Below are 17,030 nucleotides of genomic sequence, written 5' to 3' on the forward strand. Positions count from 1 at the left end.
GTTCTGCAGCCGGAGAGAATGGTGTGTTCATCTGCTAGGGCTGCCACGACAGATTACCATGGGCTGGGCGGCTTAAACAACAGATATCTATTTTCTCACAGTTCTGGAGGCTGGACGTTCGAGATCAAGGTGCCAGCAGAGTTGGTTTTTTCTGAGGCCTCTCTCCTGGGCTTGTAGATGGCAGACTTCTCGCTGCGTCCTCATATGGCCTTTCCTCTGTGCATATATATGCCTGCTGTCTTTTTTTCTCTTAAGCACAGCGGTCCTATTGGATTAGGGCCCCCATCTTTACGACCTCGTTTAACCTTACTTATCTTCTTAAAGACTCCATCTCCAAACAGAATCACATTGGGGACTAGAGCTTCAACAATGAATTTTGAGGGGACACAATTCGGTTCATAACCAAAGAGTATGAAGAGAACAAGGATGCAGTCAGGGCTGTATGCAGACTGGTCTTTGACTGCATCTGTGTGTTTTTGCCAAAATGTTATGTCTGTGTCTGTGTTCACTCCCCCTGCCTGGGCTGTATACAATTCCAGTAGAGGCCTTGGCCCTTCAGCTCCTCCCAGGAGTCTCTGTCCCAGGCAGCCAGTTATCAACCACTTCTCACTTCTTATTCTTCTCCAGGCAGAAGATGGGCCAAGGAAGAGAGGATGACCTCTAGATGCTCAAGCTAGAGGTTATCCAGATGGGAAATGACACTTCCTCTACTCTAAGAGCTCATTTTCCCCATCTTCCTCTCTGGAAGAAGCTCTTGTTAAACTTAGTGTTGGTTTTTGATGCTTTCTTTCTGACTGTCTCTTGCTGGAGACCACTGGCTCTTGGGTGTCTGAGACAAAGTCCCAGATAGGTCAGGCCTTTGCTATTCTCTTTTCTCTGTCAGGAGAGCAGGGTGATCAGGTGGAGCTTCCACCTTTGTGGAAATGTCAGGTCTTTACCCACGGCTGCCCAAGCCAACCCCTTGACCTCCCTCCCAAGGGAGACTGCACGTGCATCTGTCCCATATCGCGTCTGTGGAAGAGTCTTGGTCAGAAGTAAAACAGAAATGGCCCATGTTAATCTTTAGAAACCTCATTTGCTGATCTCTAGCCTTTTCCTACATTGAATGATATCAAGCTTTTGTTTCTGTTTTCGTGTTTCTCTTTTAATCTATTTTTGGTTTATATTGTAAGATTTTGAGATCTGTTTTTGCTATCTTAAAGCATGTGTTTGAGATCATCTGTTTTGGATAATAAATGGACAATAGATAATACTGGTAAATACACAAGTAAAAAGTAATATACTATCACATGTAGAAACCTGTAACTTGAAAAACTTCACTCCCTCCCTCATTGTCTACATATATAAATGGAACACATATTTTTATTATTTCAATATCGCTTAAGTTTATTTCATCAAAGCAAAGATTCCTGGGGTCTCTTGCAGACTTTAGTATTAGAACATGCCCTAAAATCATATGTAAATTGTCTATATGCATTTGAATTTTTTTAGAAAGTGAGACTGTTATCTCTCAAATTCTCAAAGGAATATGAAACATAAAAACTAGTTAAGAAATCACTGACCTACAGTAATCAACAGGAAAGCTGCCAAGAATAGGAAACAATGAAGAATCAGATTATTCATCTGAATAACCAAGTCAAGTAAAAAAGTTTTAAGTTATATGGAATTTGGATAAAGCCACAGGAGACTTCCAAAAAAGTTCAACTATGGATGCATTTGCGGCCCTGAGCATTGTAGGAAACACAGTCCTGCAGGAATCACGGGAATAAAATGATTGTACACGAGAAATAATTATCACTATCACTGCGAGAACTTTTCCGCATCACTCCATCAATAAAGTCCAGCTTCCTCTGAGCTTATTAGCACAGTAAGCACAAATGATCTAATTCCTTCATTAAATTTTGAAAATGATGACTAATTCTCTTAGGGGTCATTTCCCCCATTTGCCTCTAAACAAAAATGACATTCTAGAGAAATCAAGTCTTTGAAGCCTTCCCTAGAGAAAGAATGTCTCCACTTTTACTTACTGCTGAGGCAGGGGGTAAAAATTACCTAAAAAAAGGCAGAGCCTATAAATAAATTCCATTTTCAATAAAAAAAAAAGAAGCAAAGTTGATTCAGCAACAAATTAAAGAGAACAGGAGGGAGAAACTGAGAATAACATTACTTGTGATTATGATCCAGATTTTGTGTGAGTTTCTGATGTGCACTGTTTCTTTATATGAACATAGACAGAATTACTATCATTTACAAAGGATTATAAATCTTCCTCAAAACCTATCAATCCAGTCACATTAGAGATTTGGTTTGGCACAAACTATAGTCCGTAGCCCATGTATACTTTCGGTAATTAAGAATAATAATGATGGCAAACAACACATCAGCTGAGCAATGATTAATAAGAACTTTCTTGTGCACACAACGAAGCCTTGGCATGTGTAGCGAGCAACTATACAAAGCTCAAGAATTTATGAAATCAAATATAGAGATTTCCTTTCTTACTCCCACACATTCCAACAGAGACATACATAAGCACTTTTGTGCAATTTAAACTTGGAACTATCCATGTAGTAATATTGACTGAAACCCTATGCATCATTTAAGCATAAAAAAAAATACAGTCTTGTTTTTCTTGGGACACTAAGAAAGACCACAAGAAACTTTCTAACTGTGTGGCTTAACTGCCTAAAATCTTTGTTAGAACAAGTCAGGCTGTAAATGAATAAAGCAAGCTGTGTGACCTTGGGTAAGTTAATTTTACCTCTCCAAGCTTCAATCTCTTGCATAAATCGATAAACTGTAGGCACACCAGTAGGACCTACCCTCTCTACTAGAACTGGCCAGTGTCTGGAACACCAGGCACTCAGGAAGCCCTTAGTGAGGAACCTCCTCCTTCAGCAGACTAGTATGCTCAGGGAAAAGGAATCTTCCAGTTTATAATTATATCCTTACACCCCCCATGGGCCTAGCTCGCTGCTGTGAATGGAATAGATAAATATCTGCTGAAGAAACGACTAAGTTGATTCACAAAGGGATGCCTAATACATTTAAGTCTTTAAAGTGTACAACTGGTCTTAACCTGACTTTAGACAAAGGAAGCTAATGGCTTCTCGTACGTCAAAACTCTAATACACAGTCTTCAGGCTATGTGACTGGATCTCTGCTCTGTCAGTTAGCTGCACTGGTGTCTTTCTCACTAAACACTGGACTTCTAAGAAGCGAGATTTGCTTCTTTTTGTTTCCTTAATCTTTTGTGCCTGTCCATATAATACAAAGCATGGAGAAGCAGCTTAATAGATGTTTTTTGAATGAATTAATAATTGCATAAAAGATAGGATTCCAGCACCAAATATCAGATCACTTAACTCTTATCATCAATAACTCCAGATAAATATATATATATATACGTGTGTGTGTATATATATACACACACACACGTATATATATATATATGTGTGTATATATATATATGTAAAAAGGATACTATAATGAGCTCCTATGCACACACCGCCTGGCTACATCAATCACCAACCCTGGCCCATCTCAGTTCATATTCCCAGATTATTTTGAAGCATATTCCAGACAAAGCACAGTGCTTTAAGAAGCTTTAGGTGATTAGGTTTTACTCTACCCTAAAATTATAGATACCTGTATAGCACATCCTCAAATAATGTTTTGTTCAGTGTCATTTCATTATAACATGGATGAGATACCACAGGGATTTAACTCTCATTTATATCATTTACTCTACAGTAAAACGGGTTTTGTTATGTCGTTTTGCTTATAATCACAGAATTTATTGATGACATTAAGTGAAGACTTACTGTATCTCTATGGTAATGAGAAGCACAAAATATTGTACAAATATAGACAAAAGTCATTGCTACCTGGTCAAGAGAAGATCTGTGACGCAAATAGGAGTAAAAATCACAAAATTTCCCTAAATCGCTGTGTATGGTGGGGGGGCATAATTCTAGTATGACCACTAAGATATTAAAATAAAAGAAAAACAATAATTCTACAAATTTCGGCATGAAAAGTAGTAATGAACTTCTTGGTAATGGCCTGTAACTTACTCTACTTGTTTCGACCACATTCTTGCCAATTCCCATGCTCCTCAGTCAGTTAATCCTGCTCTTTTTAACAGAACTGATGGCATGCACTTCACCAGTAGAAGGGGGCAGGCACTTCCAAACAATGAGTCCCAATGACAGAGGACATCACGCTCACGCCTGCCCCTCCAGCTCTTCACAGTGGTGGTTAAAAGATGCCCAGGTGCAGAAAAGAATACACACAGCAGGCAGAGAGGCTCTCCTTAGAAAGGGTTGTTTGCAGAGATGGCCCTCGGTTGGCACCTGGGAACTTGTTTGGTAAACCGTTCTTCAAATATAAAACCTTCACTAGACTGTTAGGATGGCCAGCTGTGCCTAAACTATACACAAACACGCATGTGCAAGTGAGAGCGGAACACCTGCTTTCCTCCTGTGAGTCTGCACTTTGGTACACACGAGGCAAAGGACGCTTACACAGGCGACTGCCTCCAACAGGCACTCAGTCTCTAACAGGCTTCCCCGAACAGAAACATCACACACACGTCACATCTTTTGGTACTGGGAGGAGTTCACTGTGTGACTCTTCCTGGGAGCGGGGAGTATAAGGCGGCCTCCAGACTCCATGTGTGTTGTCTTCTCTGCCAGTCCTCACTACTTCGCTGTGATCCATCTAGCTGTCGGTACATGCCGAGTCCCATGAGTCCCTCTGGCAAATCCCCAAACATGAGTGTGGTCTTGAGGACCCTGGACACACCCGGGACAGCAGGCGCTAGACTAGGCGGGGAGACTTCCAGCGGAACACTCTGTAGCGGCCTCCTTCACCGAGTAGTCACTTTGCCCACTCTTTTCATTACATTGGAAAGTGGGGGATTAATGGAAGTCTAGCAGAAACAGACTGCGCTCCAGTGTGCGTGAGCTAAGACTGTCGCCCCTTAGTTTAGCCATTTTCTGCCTAACACTCGTTTCAAAACATCTGGTACACAGGACGTTACCTGTTTGCCATTCTAAAGATGCAGGAACTGAGATTTGAGCATATGGTCAGTGATCATTTATCGTAGACTAAATGTAGCACTGGTGCTTCAGAATGGTTCTAATTTCACAGAAATTCGTGAGAATTGAAATGAGATAATGAAGCTACACTGTGAAGACCTGACCTGAACTGAGATGCAACCTGTTCAAGTTGATTTATTCCCTTATCCCCACGTAGACTGGATACCAGCATATTTCAAAATAATGGAAATTGGCCATCTTTCATTATTTAAGCAGAATGTGTTTCAGTGTGGGCTCATACTTTCCATGGCCAAACTGAGGAATCCAATATTTTAAGAAAAGGTTTCCTTGGTGACTGGCCCCCAGGTGGCAAAAAGGAACAACAAAGCATTATTAATGGAATAAAGCATGAATCCGAGATGAGTGATATCCTTACCTGTTCCCCTAAGTTCTACACAAAGTATGGGAAATAAGTCAACAGCAAAAGATGAGAAAGGCTGAGCCTGAAGAAATGTTCTGGATGCTAACTCCTCAGGGATTGTACTGCGGCTCTTGGTTTCTCCCTGGCTGTGGGCTGCCGACCTGGCAGTCTCAGAAATTCCTGAAGCTGTATGTACATTTCTTTAGTGTACACAGCAGGTACTCGAATAATATCATTTTGTTCAATGTCTTTTCATCATAATCTTGATGAGATGTTGTAGGACTTAACTCTTGTTTATATCAATTAGCCAATGGCAAATCAGTTAAACACTCTGTCATTTTGCTTAATGTCACAGAACCTATTGATGACATTAAGTGAGGACTTACTGTATGTATATAGTATTTTCTGGGAACAGGACCCAAAGCTTTTATGAAATTTTCAAAGTGGATCCTAATGTAATAAAACTTCAAAACTACTACTCTGGATGGAAGAAAAGGATGTCAGAGGCAGGCGTGGGCTTTAAGACGCTAACTGACTGAGTGGCAGACCGGAGGGCCACGTGCTAGGAGACACGGGAGAATACAACGGGAGATGAAATGGGTCCACCAGACCGGAAACCAAGAGCTGGGAAAACAGTAACTCAGGAAAAAAGACATTATATGAGAGTTTGGAGAAAAGTCACTTCTAATTCAAACCTTGGTCTGAGAAGAGCAAACTTAAGAAAATTAAAGAAATTCTGGTCATAAAATCATGGGACTAAAGGTTCAGTTTTGGGTGGCTTAAGGGACCAGTTCTACCTAAAACCATGCTGACCAGACATACTGATCTGTTTTCATAAGCACTGGGCCTAAGAAGCAGCCAGCCAGCCTCAAGGACATGCAGGAGATACAATGAAATATAAACTAAACTGAGTTAAATCAGTCAATGCAGAAACTATGCACTGTAAACTTATCAAATTACAGGCACTTTGCAATCTGTAATTTCTCACACTGTCTGAAGATAATTTGGTTGTAACCAAAACATTACCAAGTTGACATAAGTAAAAACAGGTCTATTAAAAGGAATCGGCAGGGTGTTGAAAGAGCAGGAACTCAAGACTGCCCCAAAGTAGCAATTCAAGGCCATCAAGAATCACCCAACTCTCCATTTCTCCCCTGCATGTCTCTCTTCTGATGATCTTCCAGATCCCCCCTGCCCTGCACAATGCCTTCCCTCCCCTCCCCTCCCCTCTGCCAGAACCTGACCCACCACAGGTGTTTCTTCAGTGCCAAGCCCGGAGACGAGCTCACGGTAACTGGCTGGGTTTCTCCACATCTCCATTCCAAATCTCTAGAGGACAGAATCTGAGTCAGCCCAGATTCCAGTGTCATTAATCTTGTCTTTCAGCAGATCAAGATGATAGTGTCACCAAGTCTTACAAACATGCCAGAAGGGTCCATCTCCCCAATGAGCAGCAGTTTTGGGAGAGGGCAGACTATCTGCTAGGACATGTTTGTGCTAAATGACATGGGGTACTACAGATGAGGGGGGACACAGAGACTGTGGGTTCAGAGTCTACAAAAAAAACCCTACTCCCAGACCTGTTTGTCAGCAAAGTAGCAGGATATCTTTCCAGGAAAAGAGGAAAAAAAACTTTTCTCTGCAAGTATCATATGATGCAAATTATCACTGTATAGGCCTCAACAGTATACATACTATATTAAGTTTCCATCATTTTTAAAAGTTTTTACTAAAGCATGTAGCTTATTGTCAATACTCTAGTCTCTAGTATAAAAAAGTCACTTTACATAATTAAAGTAATACTTTCTGCTTCTCTATTTTCTCATTTATGCTATTTTGGTATAATTTTAGATGCCTGAAAACATATTTAAGACATGAAATATTCTTTTTATTAGTGCTTTAGTTCAATCTACATATATTCCAGATCTGCTGTTTCTAAAGATGAGAATATAGCAGTCCAGCCTATTAGACAGTGACCATGAGGACAAAAGCCTTCTACTTAAAGCCACTGTAGAATGAAAGGATCAGCACTACAGTCCAGGGCTTTGTGGCTCAACCTCGGGCAACACAGTCCTAGGTTTGCATCCCAGCACCGCCATTCACTAGCTGCGAGAACTTAGAAGAGACTTTGTCTCAGAATTGAGGTGTATGAACAAAAGGATCATATGCCTCCTCCTCATTTTTAATTCTACGAATCGTGACTGAGTGCCAAGTTCAAGCACTGAGCTTTGCTCTGTCTTTGCAGCTTTGCATTCTCAGAGACTCTGGAAGAAAATTTCAGCATGGATGAGACTGCAGAGGTCTGCTAGTTTTCCTCCAACTCCTCAGTCCCATCTCTAGCATGAACATTCTCGTTATTAAAAGTATTATGAAGTCTTTCCTTCTACTGCATGGAAAATTGACCTTCTGGCAAGTTCTCTAACTTGTACTGAGTATGCTTTTATATACAAAGAATAAATCAACTCCCCCTTCTATACTGCAGCTCTTCAATTTTCTTGAGACAGTCCTGGTGCTTTGTCTATACTGGACACTAAAACGCTGCAGAGTGAAAAGACCCATGTCTCCCAAATTTCCTCTTATTAAACCACTCTAGTCCAATGGGAAAATACCACCTACCTCTACAGAGCTACATTACAGTGCAAAGCAGACACTCCCTGAGCCATAGCTAATGAAAACAGCAGAATCAGGAGGACAATGTCATTGTTATTTTCTGACTCCTCAAAAGATGCTTCTTTTTAAACACTCCAGAAAAATGCAAAGCCCTATTGAGAAAATAAAAAGAAAAACATAACAGTAAAGTTTTCATGGCTATGTCAAAGAGGCCAACATTCGTAAAAACTAGAAGGAAAAAATCATCATCCGAAAATTTGTCGAATATTCTTGTATTCACTTCTACGTTGAACAGTCACTACTCAGGCAGATATAAAGCTCTGAGAAGCTTTGGAGTTTTATTGTTGTTGCTGTTGTTTAAGACATTTATTTTTCTCTCACATGAAAACTGGTGCTGCCTAGCAACCCAGGGCCACCATAGCTAAATCAGGAAGCATTTTAGGCTGGGTTTATTTTTAAAGAGCTTTCTTTTTCCCATTAAATAACAAGCATGCTCTAAGACCGGAAGGTTCTTTGTACTTGAAGAAGGAAAATTTTGCATACTACTCACTTGGGCCTCCTCCCCATGAAAGGATGACAGAGACCAACCCGCAGAAGAGGGTGAGGATGTGTGTTGTGTTTTCAGCAAGAGCAATGGAGGAGTGGGCTGTCTCATAGCCAAAACAGTCCATGTGTGGCTGCTGCTGGACTGCAAGTTGGGACTGAACACGGAATCCATTCCACCACTGAGCCTGGGGGAAGGGATGCTTTTGGCAAAGGCAGGTGGGTGCAGATCAGAAGGTCAGTCCCAAGGTTGACAAGAATAATGCGATGGCCTGCAATTTAATATTCTGGTGACTACACTGGGCGCCTGTTGGGAAACGTATGTGCCCTTCCTGCCTTTTCTCGTTATAGGTTCTTCTATGATGGGGGGGTGGGGCGGGGACACTGCCTATTCAAGGACTTGGCAACATGTTACAAAGAGGGAAAAATCAAAGTGTACTGAAGAAATCTGGGAGCAGGAATATGACATCGGCCTTCTCCACAAAGCATGATCATCTCCAATTGCTTCCATTTTCACACCAGAAAAAAACAGACCACCAAACAACCCATTTCAAAGACTAAAATACTTATTTTGACAGTTACTAGAATCCTCATGTAAGAAAAGTTTTATGTAAATAAAACTTTTATATGTTGTCTCTCGACATCTTCTGGTCCACAGAAACTATAATAAAAGCTAGAAAAAACTTCATGACCTACTGACCATCAGACGATGAATGAACATCAGAGTAAACTGAAAACCACACAAAGCTAAAAGCAACCAAGAGTCCCACATTTGGCATATCACACAGAAAATCCAATTAAAATCCTTACAAGATATGTATTATGTAAAGTGATTTGGTTGAGAAGGACATTATGCACCTTACTTTATATAAATCACCTTGTTAAACATAAAATAAGACAAGTATTAAAATGACCCTGATATTAATGTTTTCTTTGATGATTCTCTAATGTTCTTTAGAATCTTCAAGGGCTCTCAGGCACTGGGAAAGAGACACATAACAGGTCATTAGAATATAAGAGTGATTTGCAAGCTGTATACAACTCAGGTCCTACTATGTTCTTCCCTTGCCTATCACATCTCATGTATATTTCTCTGTCATATGGAAAAAAAATACAAAATAGATCTGTATGGACGATCGCTCATTCCTGAACACTCACTCATTTAAGACTTTATGAGTTGATTTCACCTCTTGCTCTCAACAGACTCTTTGTTACTCCTGGAGAGAACACATGCCATCTGCTAGTCTTCATATTCTCCCATCTCGTGACCGCATCTGGCATCATGGACAATACCCTTCGACAACCCTGACACTGAACTTGCCTGGGTTTCTTCTGGCTCCTCTTTTATCACTAACAGTAAAATCTCGGTGTTTCTCAAGGATATTGTTCTTACTTTCTCCTAGTGACGGAAAGCTTTTAGGATGGAACAAGCCTTAGTTTAAACCCAGGCATGACTACTTACTAGCTATGTGCCCATGAGCAAGCTAATCTCTCATCCTTTAGTTTTCTCGTATGTGTAAAGGGATAACATGTAATCAGAATTTTGTACATACCTAGGGATACTATTGCATTTACATGAAATGAAGAATTTATATATTTTTAATATATATATATATATCTATTTGAAATATGTATCTTAAGTGTGTGTGTATACATATACACACACATACATAAACCTAAACACTAAGTTATATGAGATAAGTGCCGTAGATGGAGCAAAAGCATATTAATACAATGAGCATCCAATAAATACTTCTTCATGTCAATCTCATGCCTTTTTATCTTGTATTAAACTTTCTACCACTAAATTCTCCGACAAGTTTGAGCCCCACGCCCCCAACTGTCTGCTGGACATCAGACCGCAACTAAAATTCAGCATCTTATAAACTAAACTCATCTCACTCCTGCCCCATTTTCTTTTGTCCTATTATTAATGACACCAACATTCTCCCAGGATTGAGTTCTCAGCATTATTTATAACACCTTCCCCTGAGATGTCCCACAAATCTCGCCCCTGGATTTCATCTGCCCATCTCCCAAAGTGATGCTCTCCGGCCTGTAACTCCCCGTCCTCGCTACCAGGCCCTTCATCTATGCCATATGACCTCTCGCCTGATCTTTTCACTCTACTTTCTACAGCAAACCCAGCTGCCACATTCAGCTTTGGTTTACCTGAAACCCCTGAGAGACCCTGGTACCTATAAAATTAAATCCAGAAGTTTTAGGGTGGCATCCTCCACCTCCCTACGCCTGGCTCGAATCTCTGCCCGATCTCATTGGGTGCCTCTCACACAGGTTCCAGCGGGAGCTGCATTCACAGAACACACACCTACTCTGTGTTTCTCTGACTGCATGATCCCCCCAGACCTGATCGTCCGCTTACAATATTCACCCCTGTTCCAGCTCCATTCTAAAACCTATTCAAACCACGCTTCAGGACACCTTCCAGAGCCCCCCCAGTCGGCGGTACTGTCCTCCGAAGTCCGCAGCTTTGTCTCTCCAAGCCCTCATCCTCCACCATCTCCTGCAGTTACCATTAGGCGCTTCTTTCCCCTGCTGGACTGTCTTCACGTCCCTGAAATCTCACACCACATCTGACTCTCAGCGGGCACTATGCTGAATTAATCCATAACACATATACTTTGAGAACAAAACTTACGCAAAAACCATAAATTCTAAGGCACAACCTCAATTTGAAAATCCTTGGGAATTTCACAGTACCCTTTTCCACCTGGGAAATACAATTTTCTGGTTTTCAAGGGAAGAAAGACCTTGATAATATTTTTGGCCCACAAACACTTCTCTTAAAACAACATCTTAATGTATTATGTGGAAATGAAGCCAAAACATATGGATTAGGTTTCCTATAAAGTACATATGGATTTTATGAAAACAGCAAAGAGGCTAGGATAAAACGTGATCTCCAAAGCAGATTAACTAAAAGTCTTTTTCTAACTCCAAAATTAATCCACAGCTTTCTTGCTTTAATTATATGTTGAAAGTTTCTTCCTCTGCTTTAGGACTTTCCTAGTCAGAGTCAACATTTTTCACATTCCTAGGGAGGAAAAATAAGTAACAGAGGAAAAGGAAACACCTTTCTTCTATCGTTATTTTCCTTTCTCTGTCTGTTCTTCATAGACACTACCGGGGCCTCTTCATTTCCTCTCCTTTTTGTATTGTAATTTTGTCCTCGTTCACAAGACCAATCACCTATCCTATCCTTTTTCTTTTCATTCTTGAACATTTCCTAAGAGGAACTCTATCCATCCCTTGCCACGTTCAAGTCCAACGTAAGATCTCTGGGTGGTGTATGTGGATCAGCTGTCAAGGAAACCGGCAGCTCATGTGGGTACATTCATATGAAGCTTTCCTGCACAACCACCCTTGTCAGCAGAAATATGCTTCCCCATAGCAGAGCCTGTACTCTCAAGTGAAGTCTAGCCAAGTAGGAACAAAGAGCTAGGAGTGGGAGTGAAAGTAGACAAAGATGAAATTATAGAGAAAAGAAGAGGTAATGGGGAAATAAGCTCTCAGAAATATTAACGAATCCAAGCTAACAGCTCCCTCCTCCCCCAACCCCAAGCATCCCTGTGCTTCCAAACCTGAACCCATGCACACGGTGAAGAATCTGAAAGCTCAGTCTCTCACCTCCTCCCTTCTAGGTAGGACACCTTGGTACTTCAGGTAATATCGGTGGTATGCTGGCAGCATTATCTAGCCTAGCCATAGAAAGGGAGAGAGGTAAACTGAAAGCCTTCTCTCTACTTAGCTCTATAAAGCTTGATCTCAGAACGAGTCCAGTTTCATCTGCTGTAACTATTATAATTGGCTCACCAATGCCACTTGGAAATTTCTCTAAGATTTGTTAACAAGGTAAAAGCAGCACTATCTACTTCCCAGAAGAAAAAATGATGTACTTATCTTCCCAGCTTCAAATAAGAGACGAAAACAGGAAGCTGCAGCATTAAATGGAGATCCTTTTATCCAAAAGCAAGACCCAGAGCCAGAATTTTCACAAATTGGTTAAGAGTTCCCTAATTGGGATTTAATCTAATGATAGTTGTGCTACTAAACATCATTTTAAAGCTTGTAGTCTAATTATTTCTTTTTCGAAAAATGAATAGTAGCCATCGTTCCATGAAGCTGTCTGAATAGTTTAGTGCACACTAATGAGGTTTAATGACAGTTTGATAGGACCATAAAAGAAGGCACAACTTTACCATTAGCGACCAAAAACAAAAAGCCCCACAAACTTCCTATATCCATAAATAATTAGCTTTCATTATATTGGTAAAGAAAATCTCTGACCAGGTTTCAAGCTTTTCAGTGGGAACCAATACAAGCTAGAATTGCTCTAGCAGATGGCACATGCAACAAGAACCCAACGATTGCTCTTGCAAAGCTCTGTTCCAATGGACTACACCTCTGTCTCTCACTCCTCTGATTCTCTCAAAATTTATGAGTTCATTAATTCAGCCAATAAATATTAACTAAACACTTAATATGTACCAGGTATTATTGTAAGTGTATCAAAAGGTCTCTGCTGTCAAGGATCTAGCAAGGAGAAATAAATAACAACTAAGAAAATAAATAAGTAAATTATGTAGTATGTTAGACAGGGACAATGCTATAGGATACAAGCTCTCAAACAGGTTTCCAGCCCCTACATTATGACCTGCTTTCCATAAAGGGCTGTAATGTTCACTTTACACCCAGCACCTACTACACTGTTGGCATATTATATAATTAAAATTAAAAAAAAAAAACTTTTAATTAACAAATGAGTAACCAGGCATTTTAACAATTTTCAAATTCCCTATCTTAGAGGAAAAATTATTAGCAAGGTGCTGAAGTATAATTGACAGAATGGGTAAAAAGAATAAGTTTAACAGTTCTTTAAGGAGTCTAACGTATTTTGAAAAATCACGTATTCCCCTTAATTACAGAGAAACAAACAAGTAATAAGATATGTCACCTAAGAGATTATTCGTTTTAAATAATCTGGTATTCATTTAAATAAGCTGGTATTCATTTGCATCTGGAATAAACATTTCTTCCTTAAACCAGAGATCACAGAAGAGCAGGGAGACTTCAGATTTATGAAACTCCATCAAAAGGTAGAAGATTGATGCAAATTTCTCAAAACCAAACTCATCATCACAATAAAATAATTAAAAAAAAGAAAAATCTAAGAAAATAATTATGCATCACAAGGTGAGAAGCCAAATGCAGTGATTCCTTTAAGCAACAAAACCAGACTTACCTTTTCATGGTTTTCAATTAAGATTTCCACAACAATGTTCTGAAACTTCAAATCCATAATGGCAGCAACAGTTTCTTCCTGTGGCCTCATCAAAGTTGGTCCAAACACCACTCCTAAATTGGCCACGGTCATTAGGTTCTGCTTGGAGTGGTTTGAAACACTAATGTTGATGAGGGGGAAATAAAGGTCTCCGGTTAAAAGATGCGCAAAACCGTGGACTGTATAGTATTCTACAACGCTACATACTTCTCCAAAAAGCAGAACCCAACTGCCCTCAGTGTCTGCCTCGGAAATAACTGGATGACAGGGCCACACATGAGGAGGCGCCTGCCGACCTTTCTGCTTCCCTCTCTTTTGATGTTCGCCTCTAGCCACACAGCTTTCTTAATAATTCCATGTATGTGCTGAGCTTGTATCTTTCAAAGGCTTTCATGTACTGCTCTCCTCTACTTAGAACATCCCCTGTCCCCAGATCATTATACTCTTGCTTCCAAGGACTACTAGCCTTGGAAGAGATAACTGTACACACGCACAGAGTTTGGTCAGAGCAGCCACACTCACCCCTTGGGCTCAGTGAACTACCTGGACACCAGTTCTCGGCAGCCCTGCCACTTAATTCAGGCCTCAGCTCAAAGGTCTCATCCTCAAAGAGATTAACCCTCTTTGCAGCCCCATACCCGACATTAGACTCTATCCCCTCACTCCGTCTTTTTACCATTTAGCACCTGAAATTATTGTATACATCTGTAATCTGTTTATCTTTCCTCCCTTAGATAGAAGAAACTTCATAAAAGTAAGGAATTTGTCTATCTTGTTCAATTGTGTATCTACCAGCACCTACAAAGGCATTCAATAAATATTTGTCGACCAAATGAATGAATGGCTATACTAGTAGTAGGAACCTTGACAAGTCATATCCTCTGGCCATTTTTTAATGTAAAATAAAGGTTCTAAAAAATAGTGTTCCTCAGCTTCCTCTCACCTCTGAAATTCCATAATTATAGTGATCAAGGAGTCACTTATTAGCCCTAAAGAGCTAATTCCTCCACTGAATTATTAGATTTTGCTTGCTTTTTGAAGAGGGAATAAAAATAGAATGGATCCTATGAAATAACTGCCTATTAGTTGATTAAACAAGCTTAAAGGACATGTTCAAACTTAGAGCTAGGTAGGTGTGAAACCAAGTTAAATTTGCTAACAGACTTATAATCACATTCCTGAATCTATGTACAGGGAAGTGTATATCATCCTCTTTTACTTCAAGGCAAACTTCAAGTTGCTGGCTGTGATGTTAAGCAAATAATTACATGACTTCATGAAAGCATCATATTTCATTAGTCTTGTCCAAAACATACACAATGAGTCAGATGTCCAGCCTGCCCTTCCAGGTGTGGTCCCTGGTATTGTGTGTATAGCCCCAACTTCAACCATTACAAATCCAAGAACATGGCACAACACTCACAGCAAAACCCAGAGCAAAACACAGACAGTTAGGAAGGAAAAGAAGCTTACTTCGTTAAGTGTTTCACCAAAATATCCAGCATTTCTTTATTTTTTTCTGGCAGTTTGTGTACCAAGAAATGGATAGCACTAACACGGGATTCTGGGCTTCCACTTTCTTTAAAAAAAGAAAACAAAAAATTGTTAGTGGAGTACTCAGAATCAAATATATTTCTACAAATCAACAATTACAATAGCTCATCTGTTCAACATCTTCGAACAGAATTTAAACATAATTTGCCACCTTTTGAAGGAACAGAAAATCCCTCTCCTCTATTCGCAATCTTCTGTGCCTCCCTCCTGAAGTGATTTCGGTGAGGCTGTGATCTGTGCCTGCCCCTCGGTGGACACTGAAGAACAGTCACCACCTCTCCTTCTGGCATGCTGTACTTCAAGTGCGCTCACCTCTCTGAAGGGGTCTCGGCCTGGGTGACTGCCCCACAAGGGAATACAAATAAAGCGTTCCCTCTTACCTGCTGAATTGTATCTCCCAAAACATATGTCGTTCTAACCCCCAGTATCTCAGAATGTGATTGTTTAAAACACACCCAGGGTTTGTTTTAATCAGGTATGGTAAGACAAACAGACATGGAAACGACTGTCATGAATAAAGAAATTTATCCCCACAGATTCTAGAGAAAGGAGGCATGTTGTGCCACACAGAGCTGCACGGGGAAGCACCAGGCCCGGTCAAGAGGCAGAGGGAACAAGGGGAGAATGAAGGCAAAAAGCACTACCGTGAAGGAACTTACAAGGCAAAGTAAGTAGGCTTAGGGTTGGTTGCTTTGATTCTCCCAGGGGGCTCTGGGACACAGGGGCTGTCCTGAGCTGTCCTGTGCCTGACCCTGAGGTCATTAGGGTAGGAGAATATTGGTCTGGAATATAAGACCCCAAAAGAGTGGGATGGGGGAGAGAAAGTGAACTCTGGATTAGTCAGCTGGCATATGGAAAGCAGCCTCAGGCTTCCTATCTCTAGGAACTGGTTAGCCCTAGGAGGGGCAGGCTCGCAGCATCGTATAGCCCCAGATGTCAAAACATCAGAATAAAAAGACACGCTTAACACAGTGGTCTTATTTGGAAATAAAGTCCTTGCAAACATCATTAGTTAAGATGAGATCATGCTGGAGAGACATATTAGAATGTCCGCGGCAGCAGAACTCTTGATAATAGTCCGAAACTGAAACAACTCAAGTATCCATCAACAGTAGAACAGATAGACTGTGCTGTATTCATACAATGGAATACTGTACTACAGTAAGAGTGAATGCATTACTGATTCGCTCAACACAGATGGATCTCACAAGATGAGCAAAAGAAACCAGATGCAAAGGAGTATATTCTGTATGATTCCATTTATATAAGATTCAAATGCAGAAACCTTAACTTATGGTGTCAGAAGTCAGGCAAGTGCTCACATGTCATGGGGTGGACAGTGATCCCTGTGGGTGTAAGGAAGGGCGTCTGGGTTCTGATAATGTTCTATTTCTTGATCTGGGGGCTGATTACATGGCTATCTTCACTTTGTGAAAATTCATTAAGCTGTACACTTATTATTTGTGCACATTTCTGTTAAGTGTTAACATAAAGTTCACTGAAATTAAAATTACCCATGTAAGTCTCACTCTAAGATAAACTAGTAAACTTTAGGTTT

The 17,030-nt window shown here is 40.5% G+C and overlaps 1 protein-coding gene across 2 annotated transcripts in view; it reads right to left on the minus strand.

The window, feature by feature from the left end:
* Positions 1–17,030, minus strand: part of ARHGAP10 (Rho GTPase activating protein 10) — a 240,582-nt gene that overhangs the window by 55,590 nt on the left and 167,962 nt on the right. For both annotated transcript variants that reach the window (XM_039876000.1, XM_039875999.1), the window contains 2 exons: positions 15,392–15,497; positions 13,880–14,039 (listed from right to left, as the gene is read on the minus strand). In XM_039876000.1, coding sequence (XP_039731934.1) covers positions 13,880–14,039; positions 15,392–15,497 — 266 coding nt within the window. The remainder of the gene's footprint in view (positions 1–13,879; positions 14,040–15,391; positions 15,498–17,030) is intronic.

Source organism: Pteropus medius, unplaced genomic scaffold (assembly GCF_902729225.1).
Source record: "Pteropus medius unplaced genomic scaffold, Ma_sr-lr_union100, whole genome shotgun sequence".
Lineage (NCBI taxonomy): Eukaryota > Metazoa > Chordata > Mammalia > Chiroptera > Pteropodidae > Pteropus > Pteropus medius.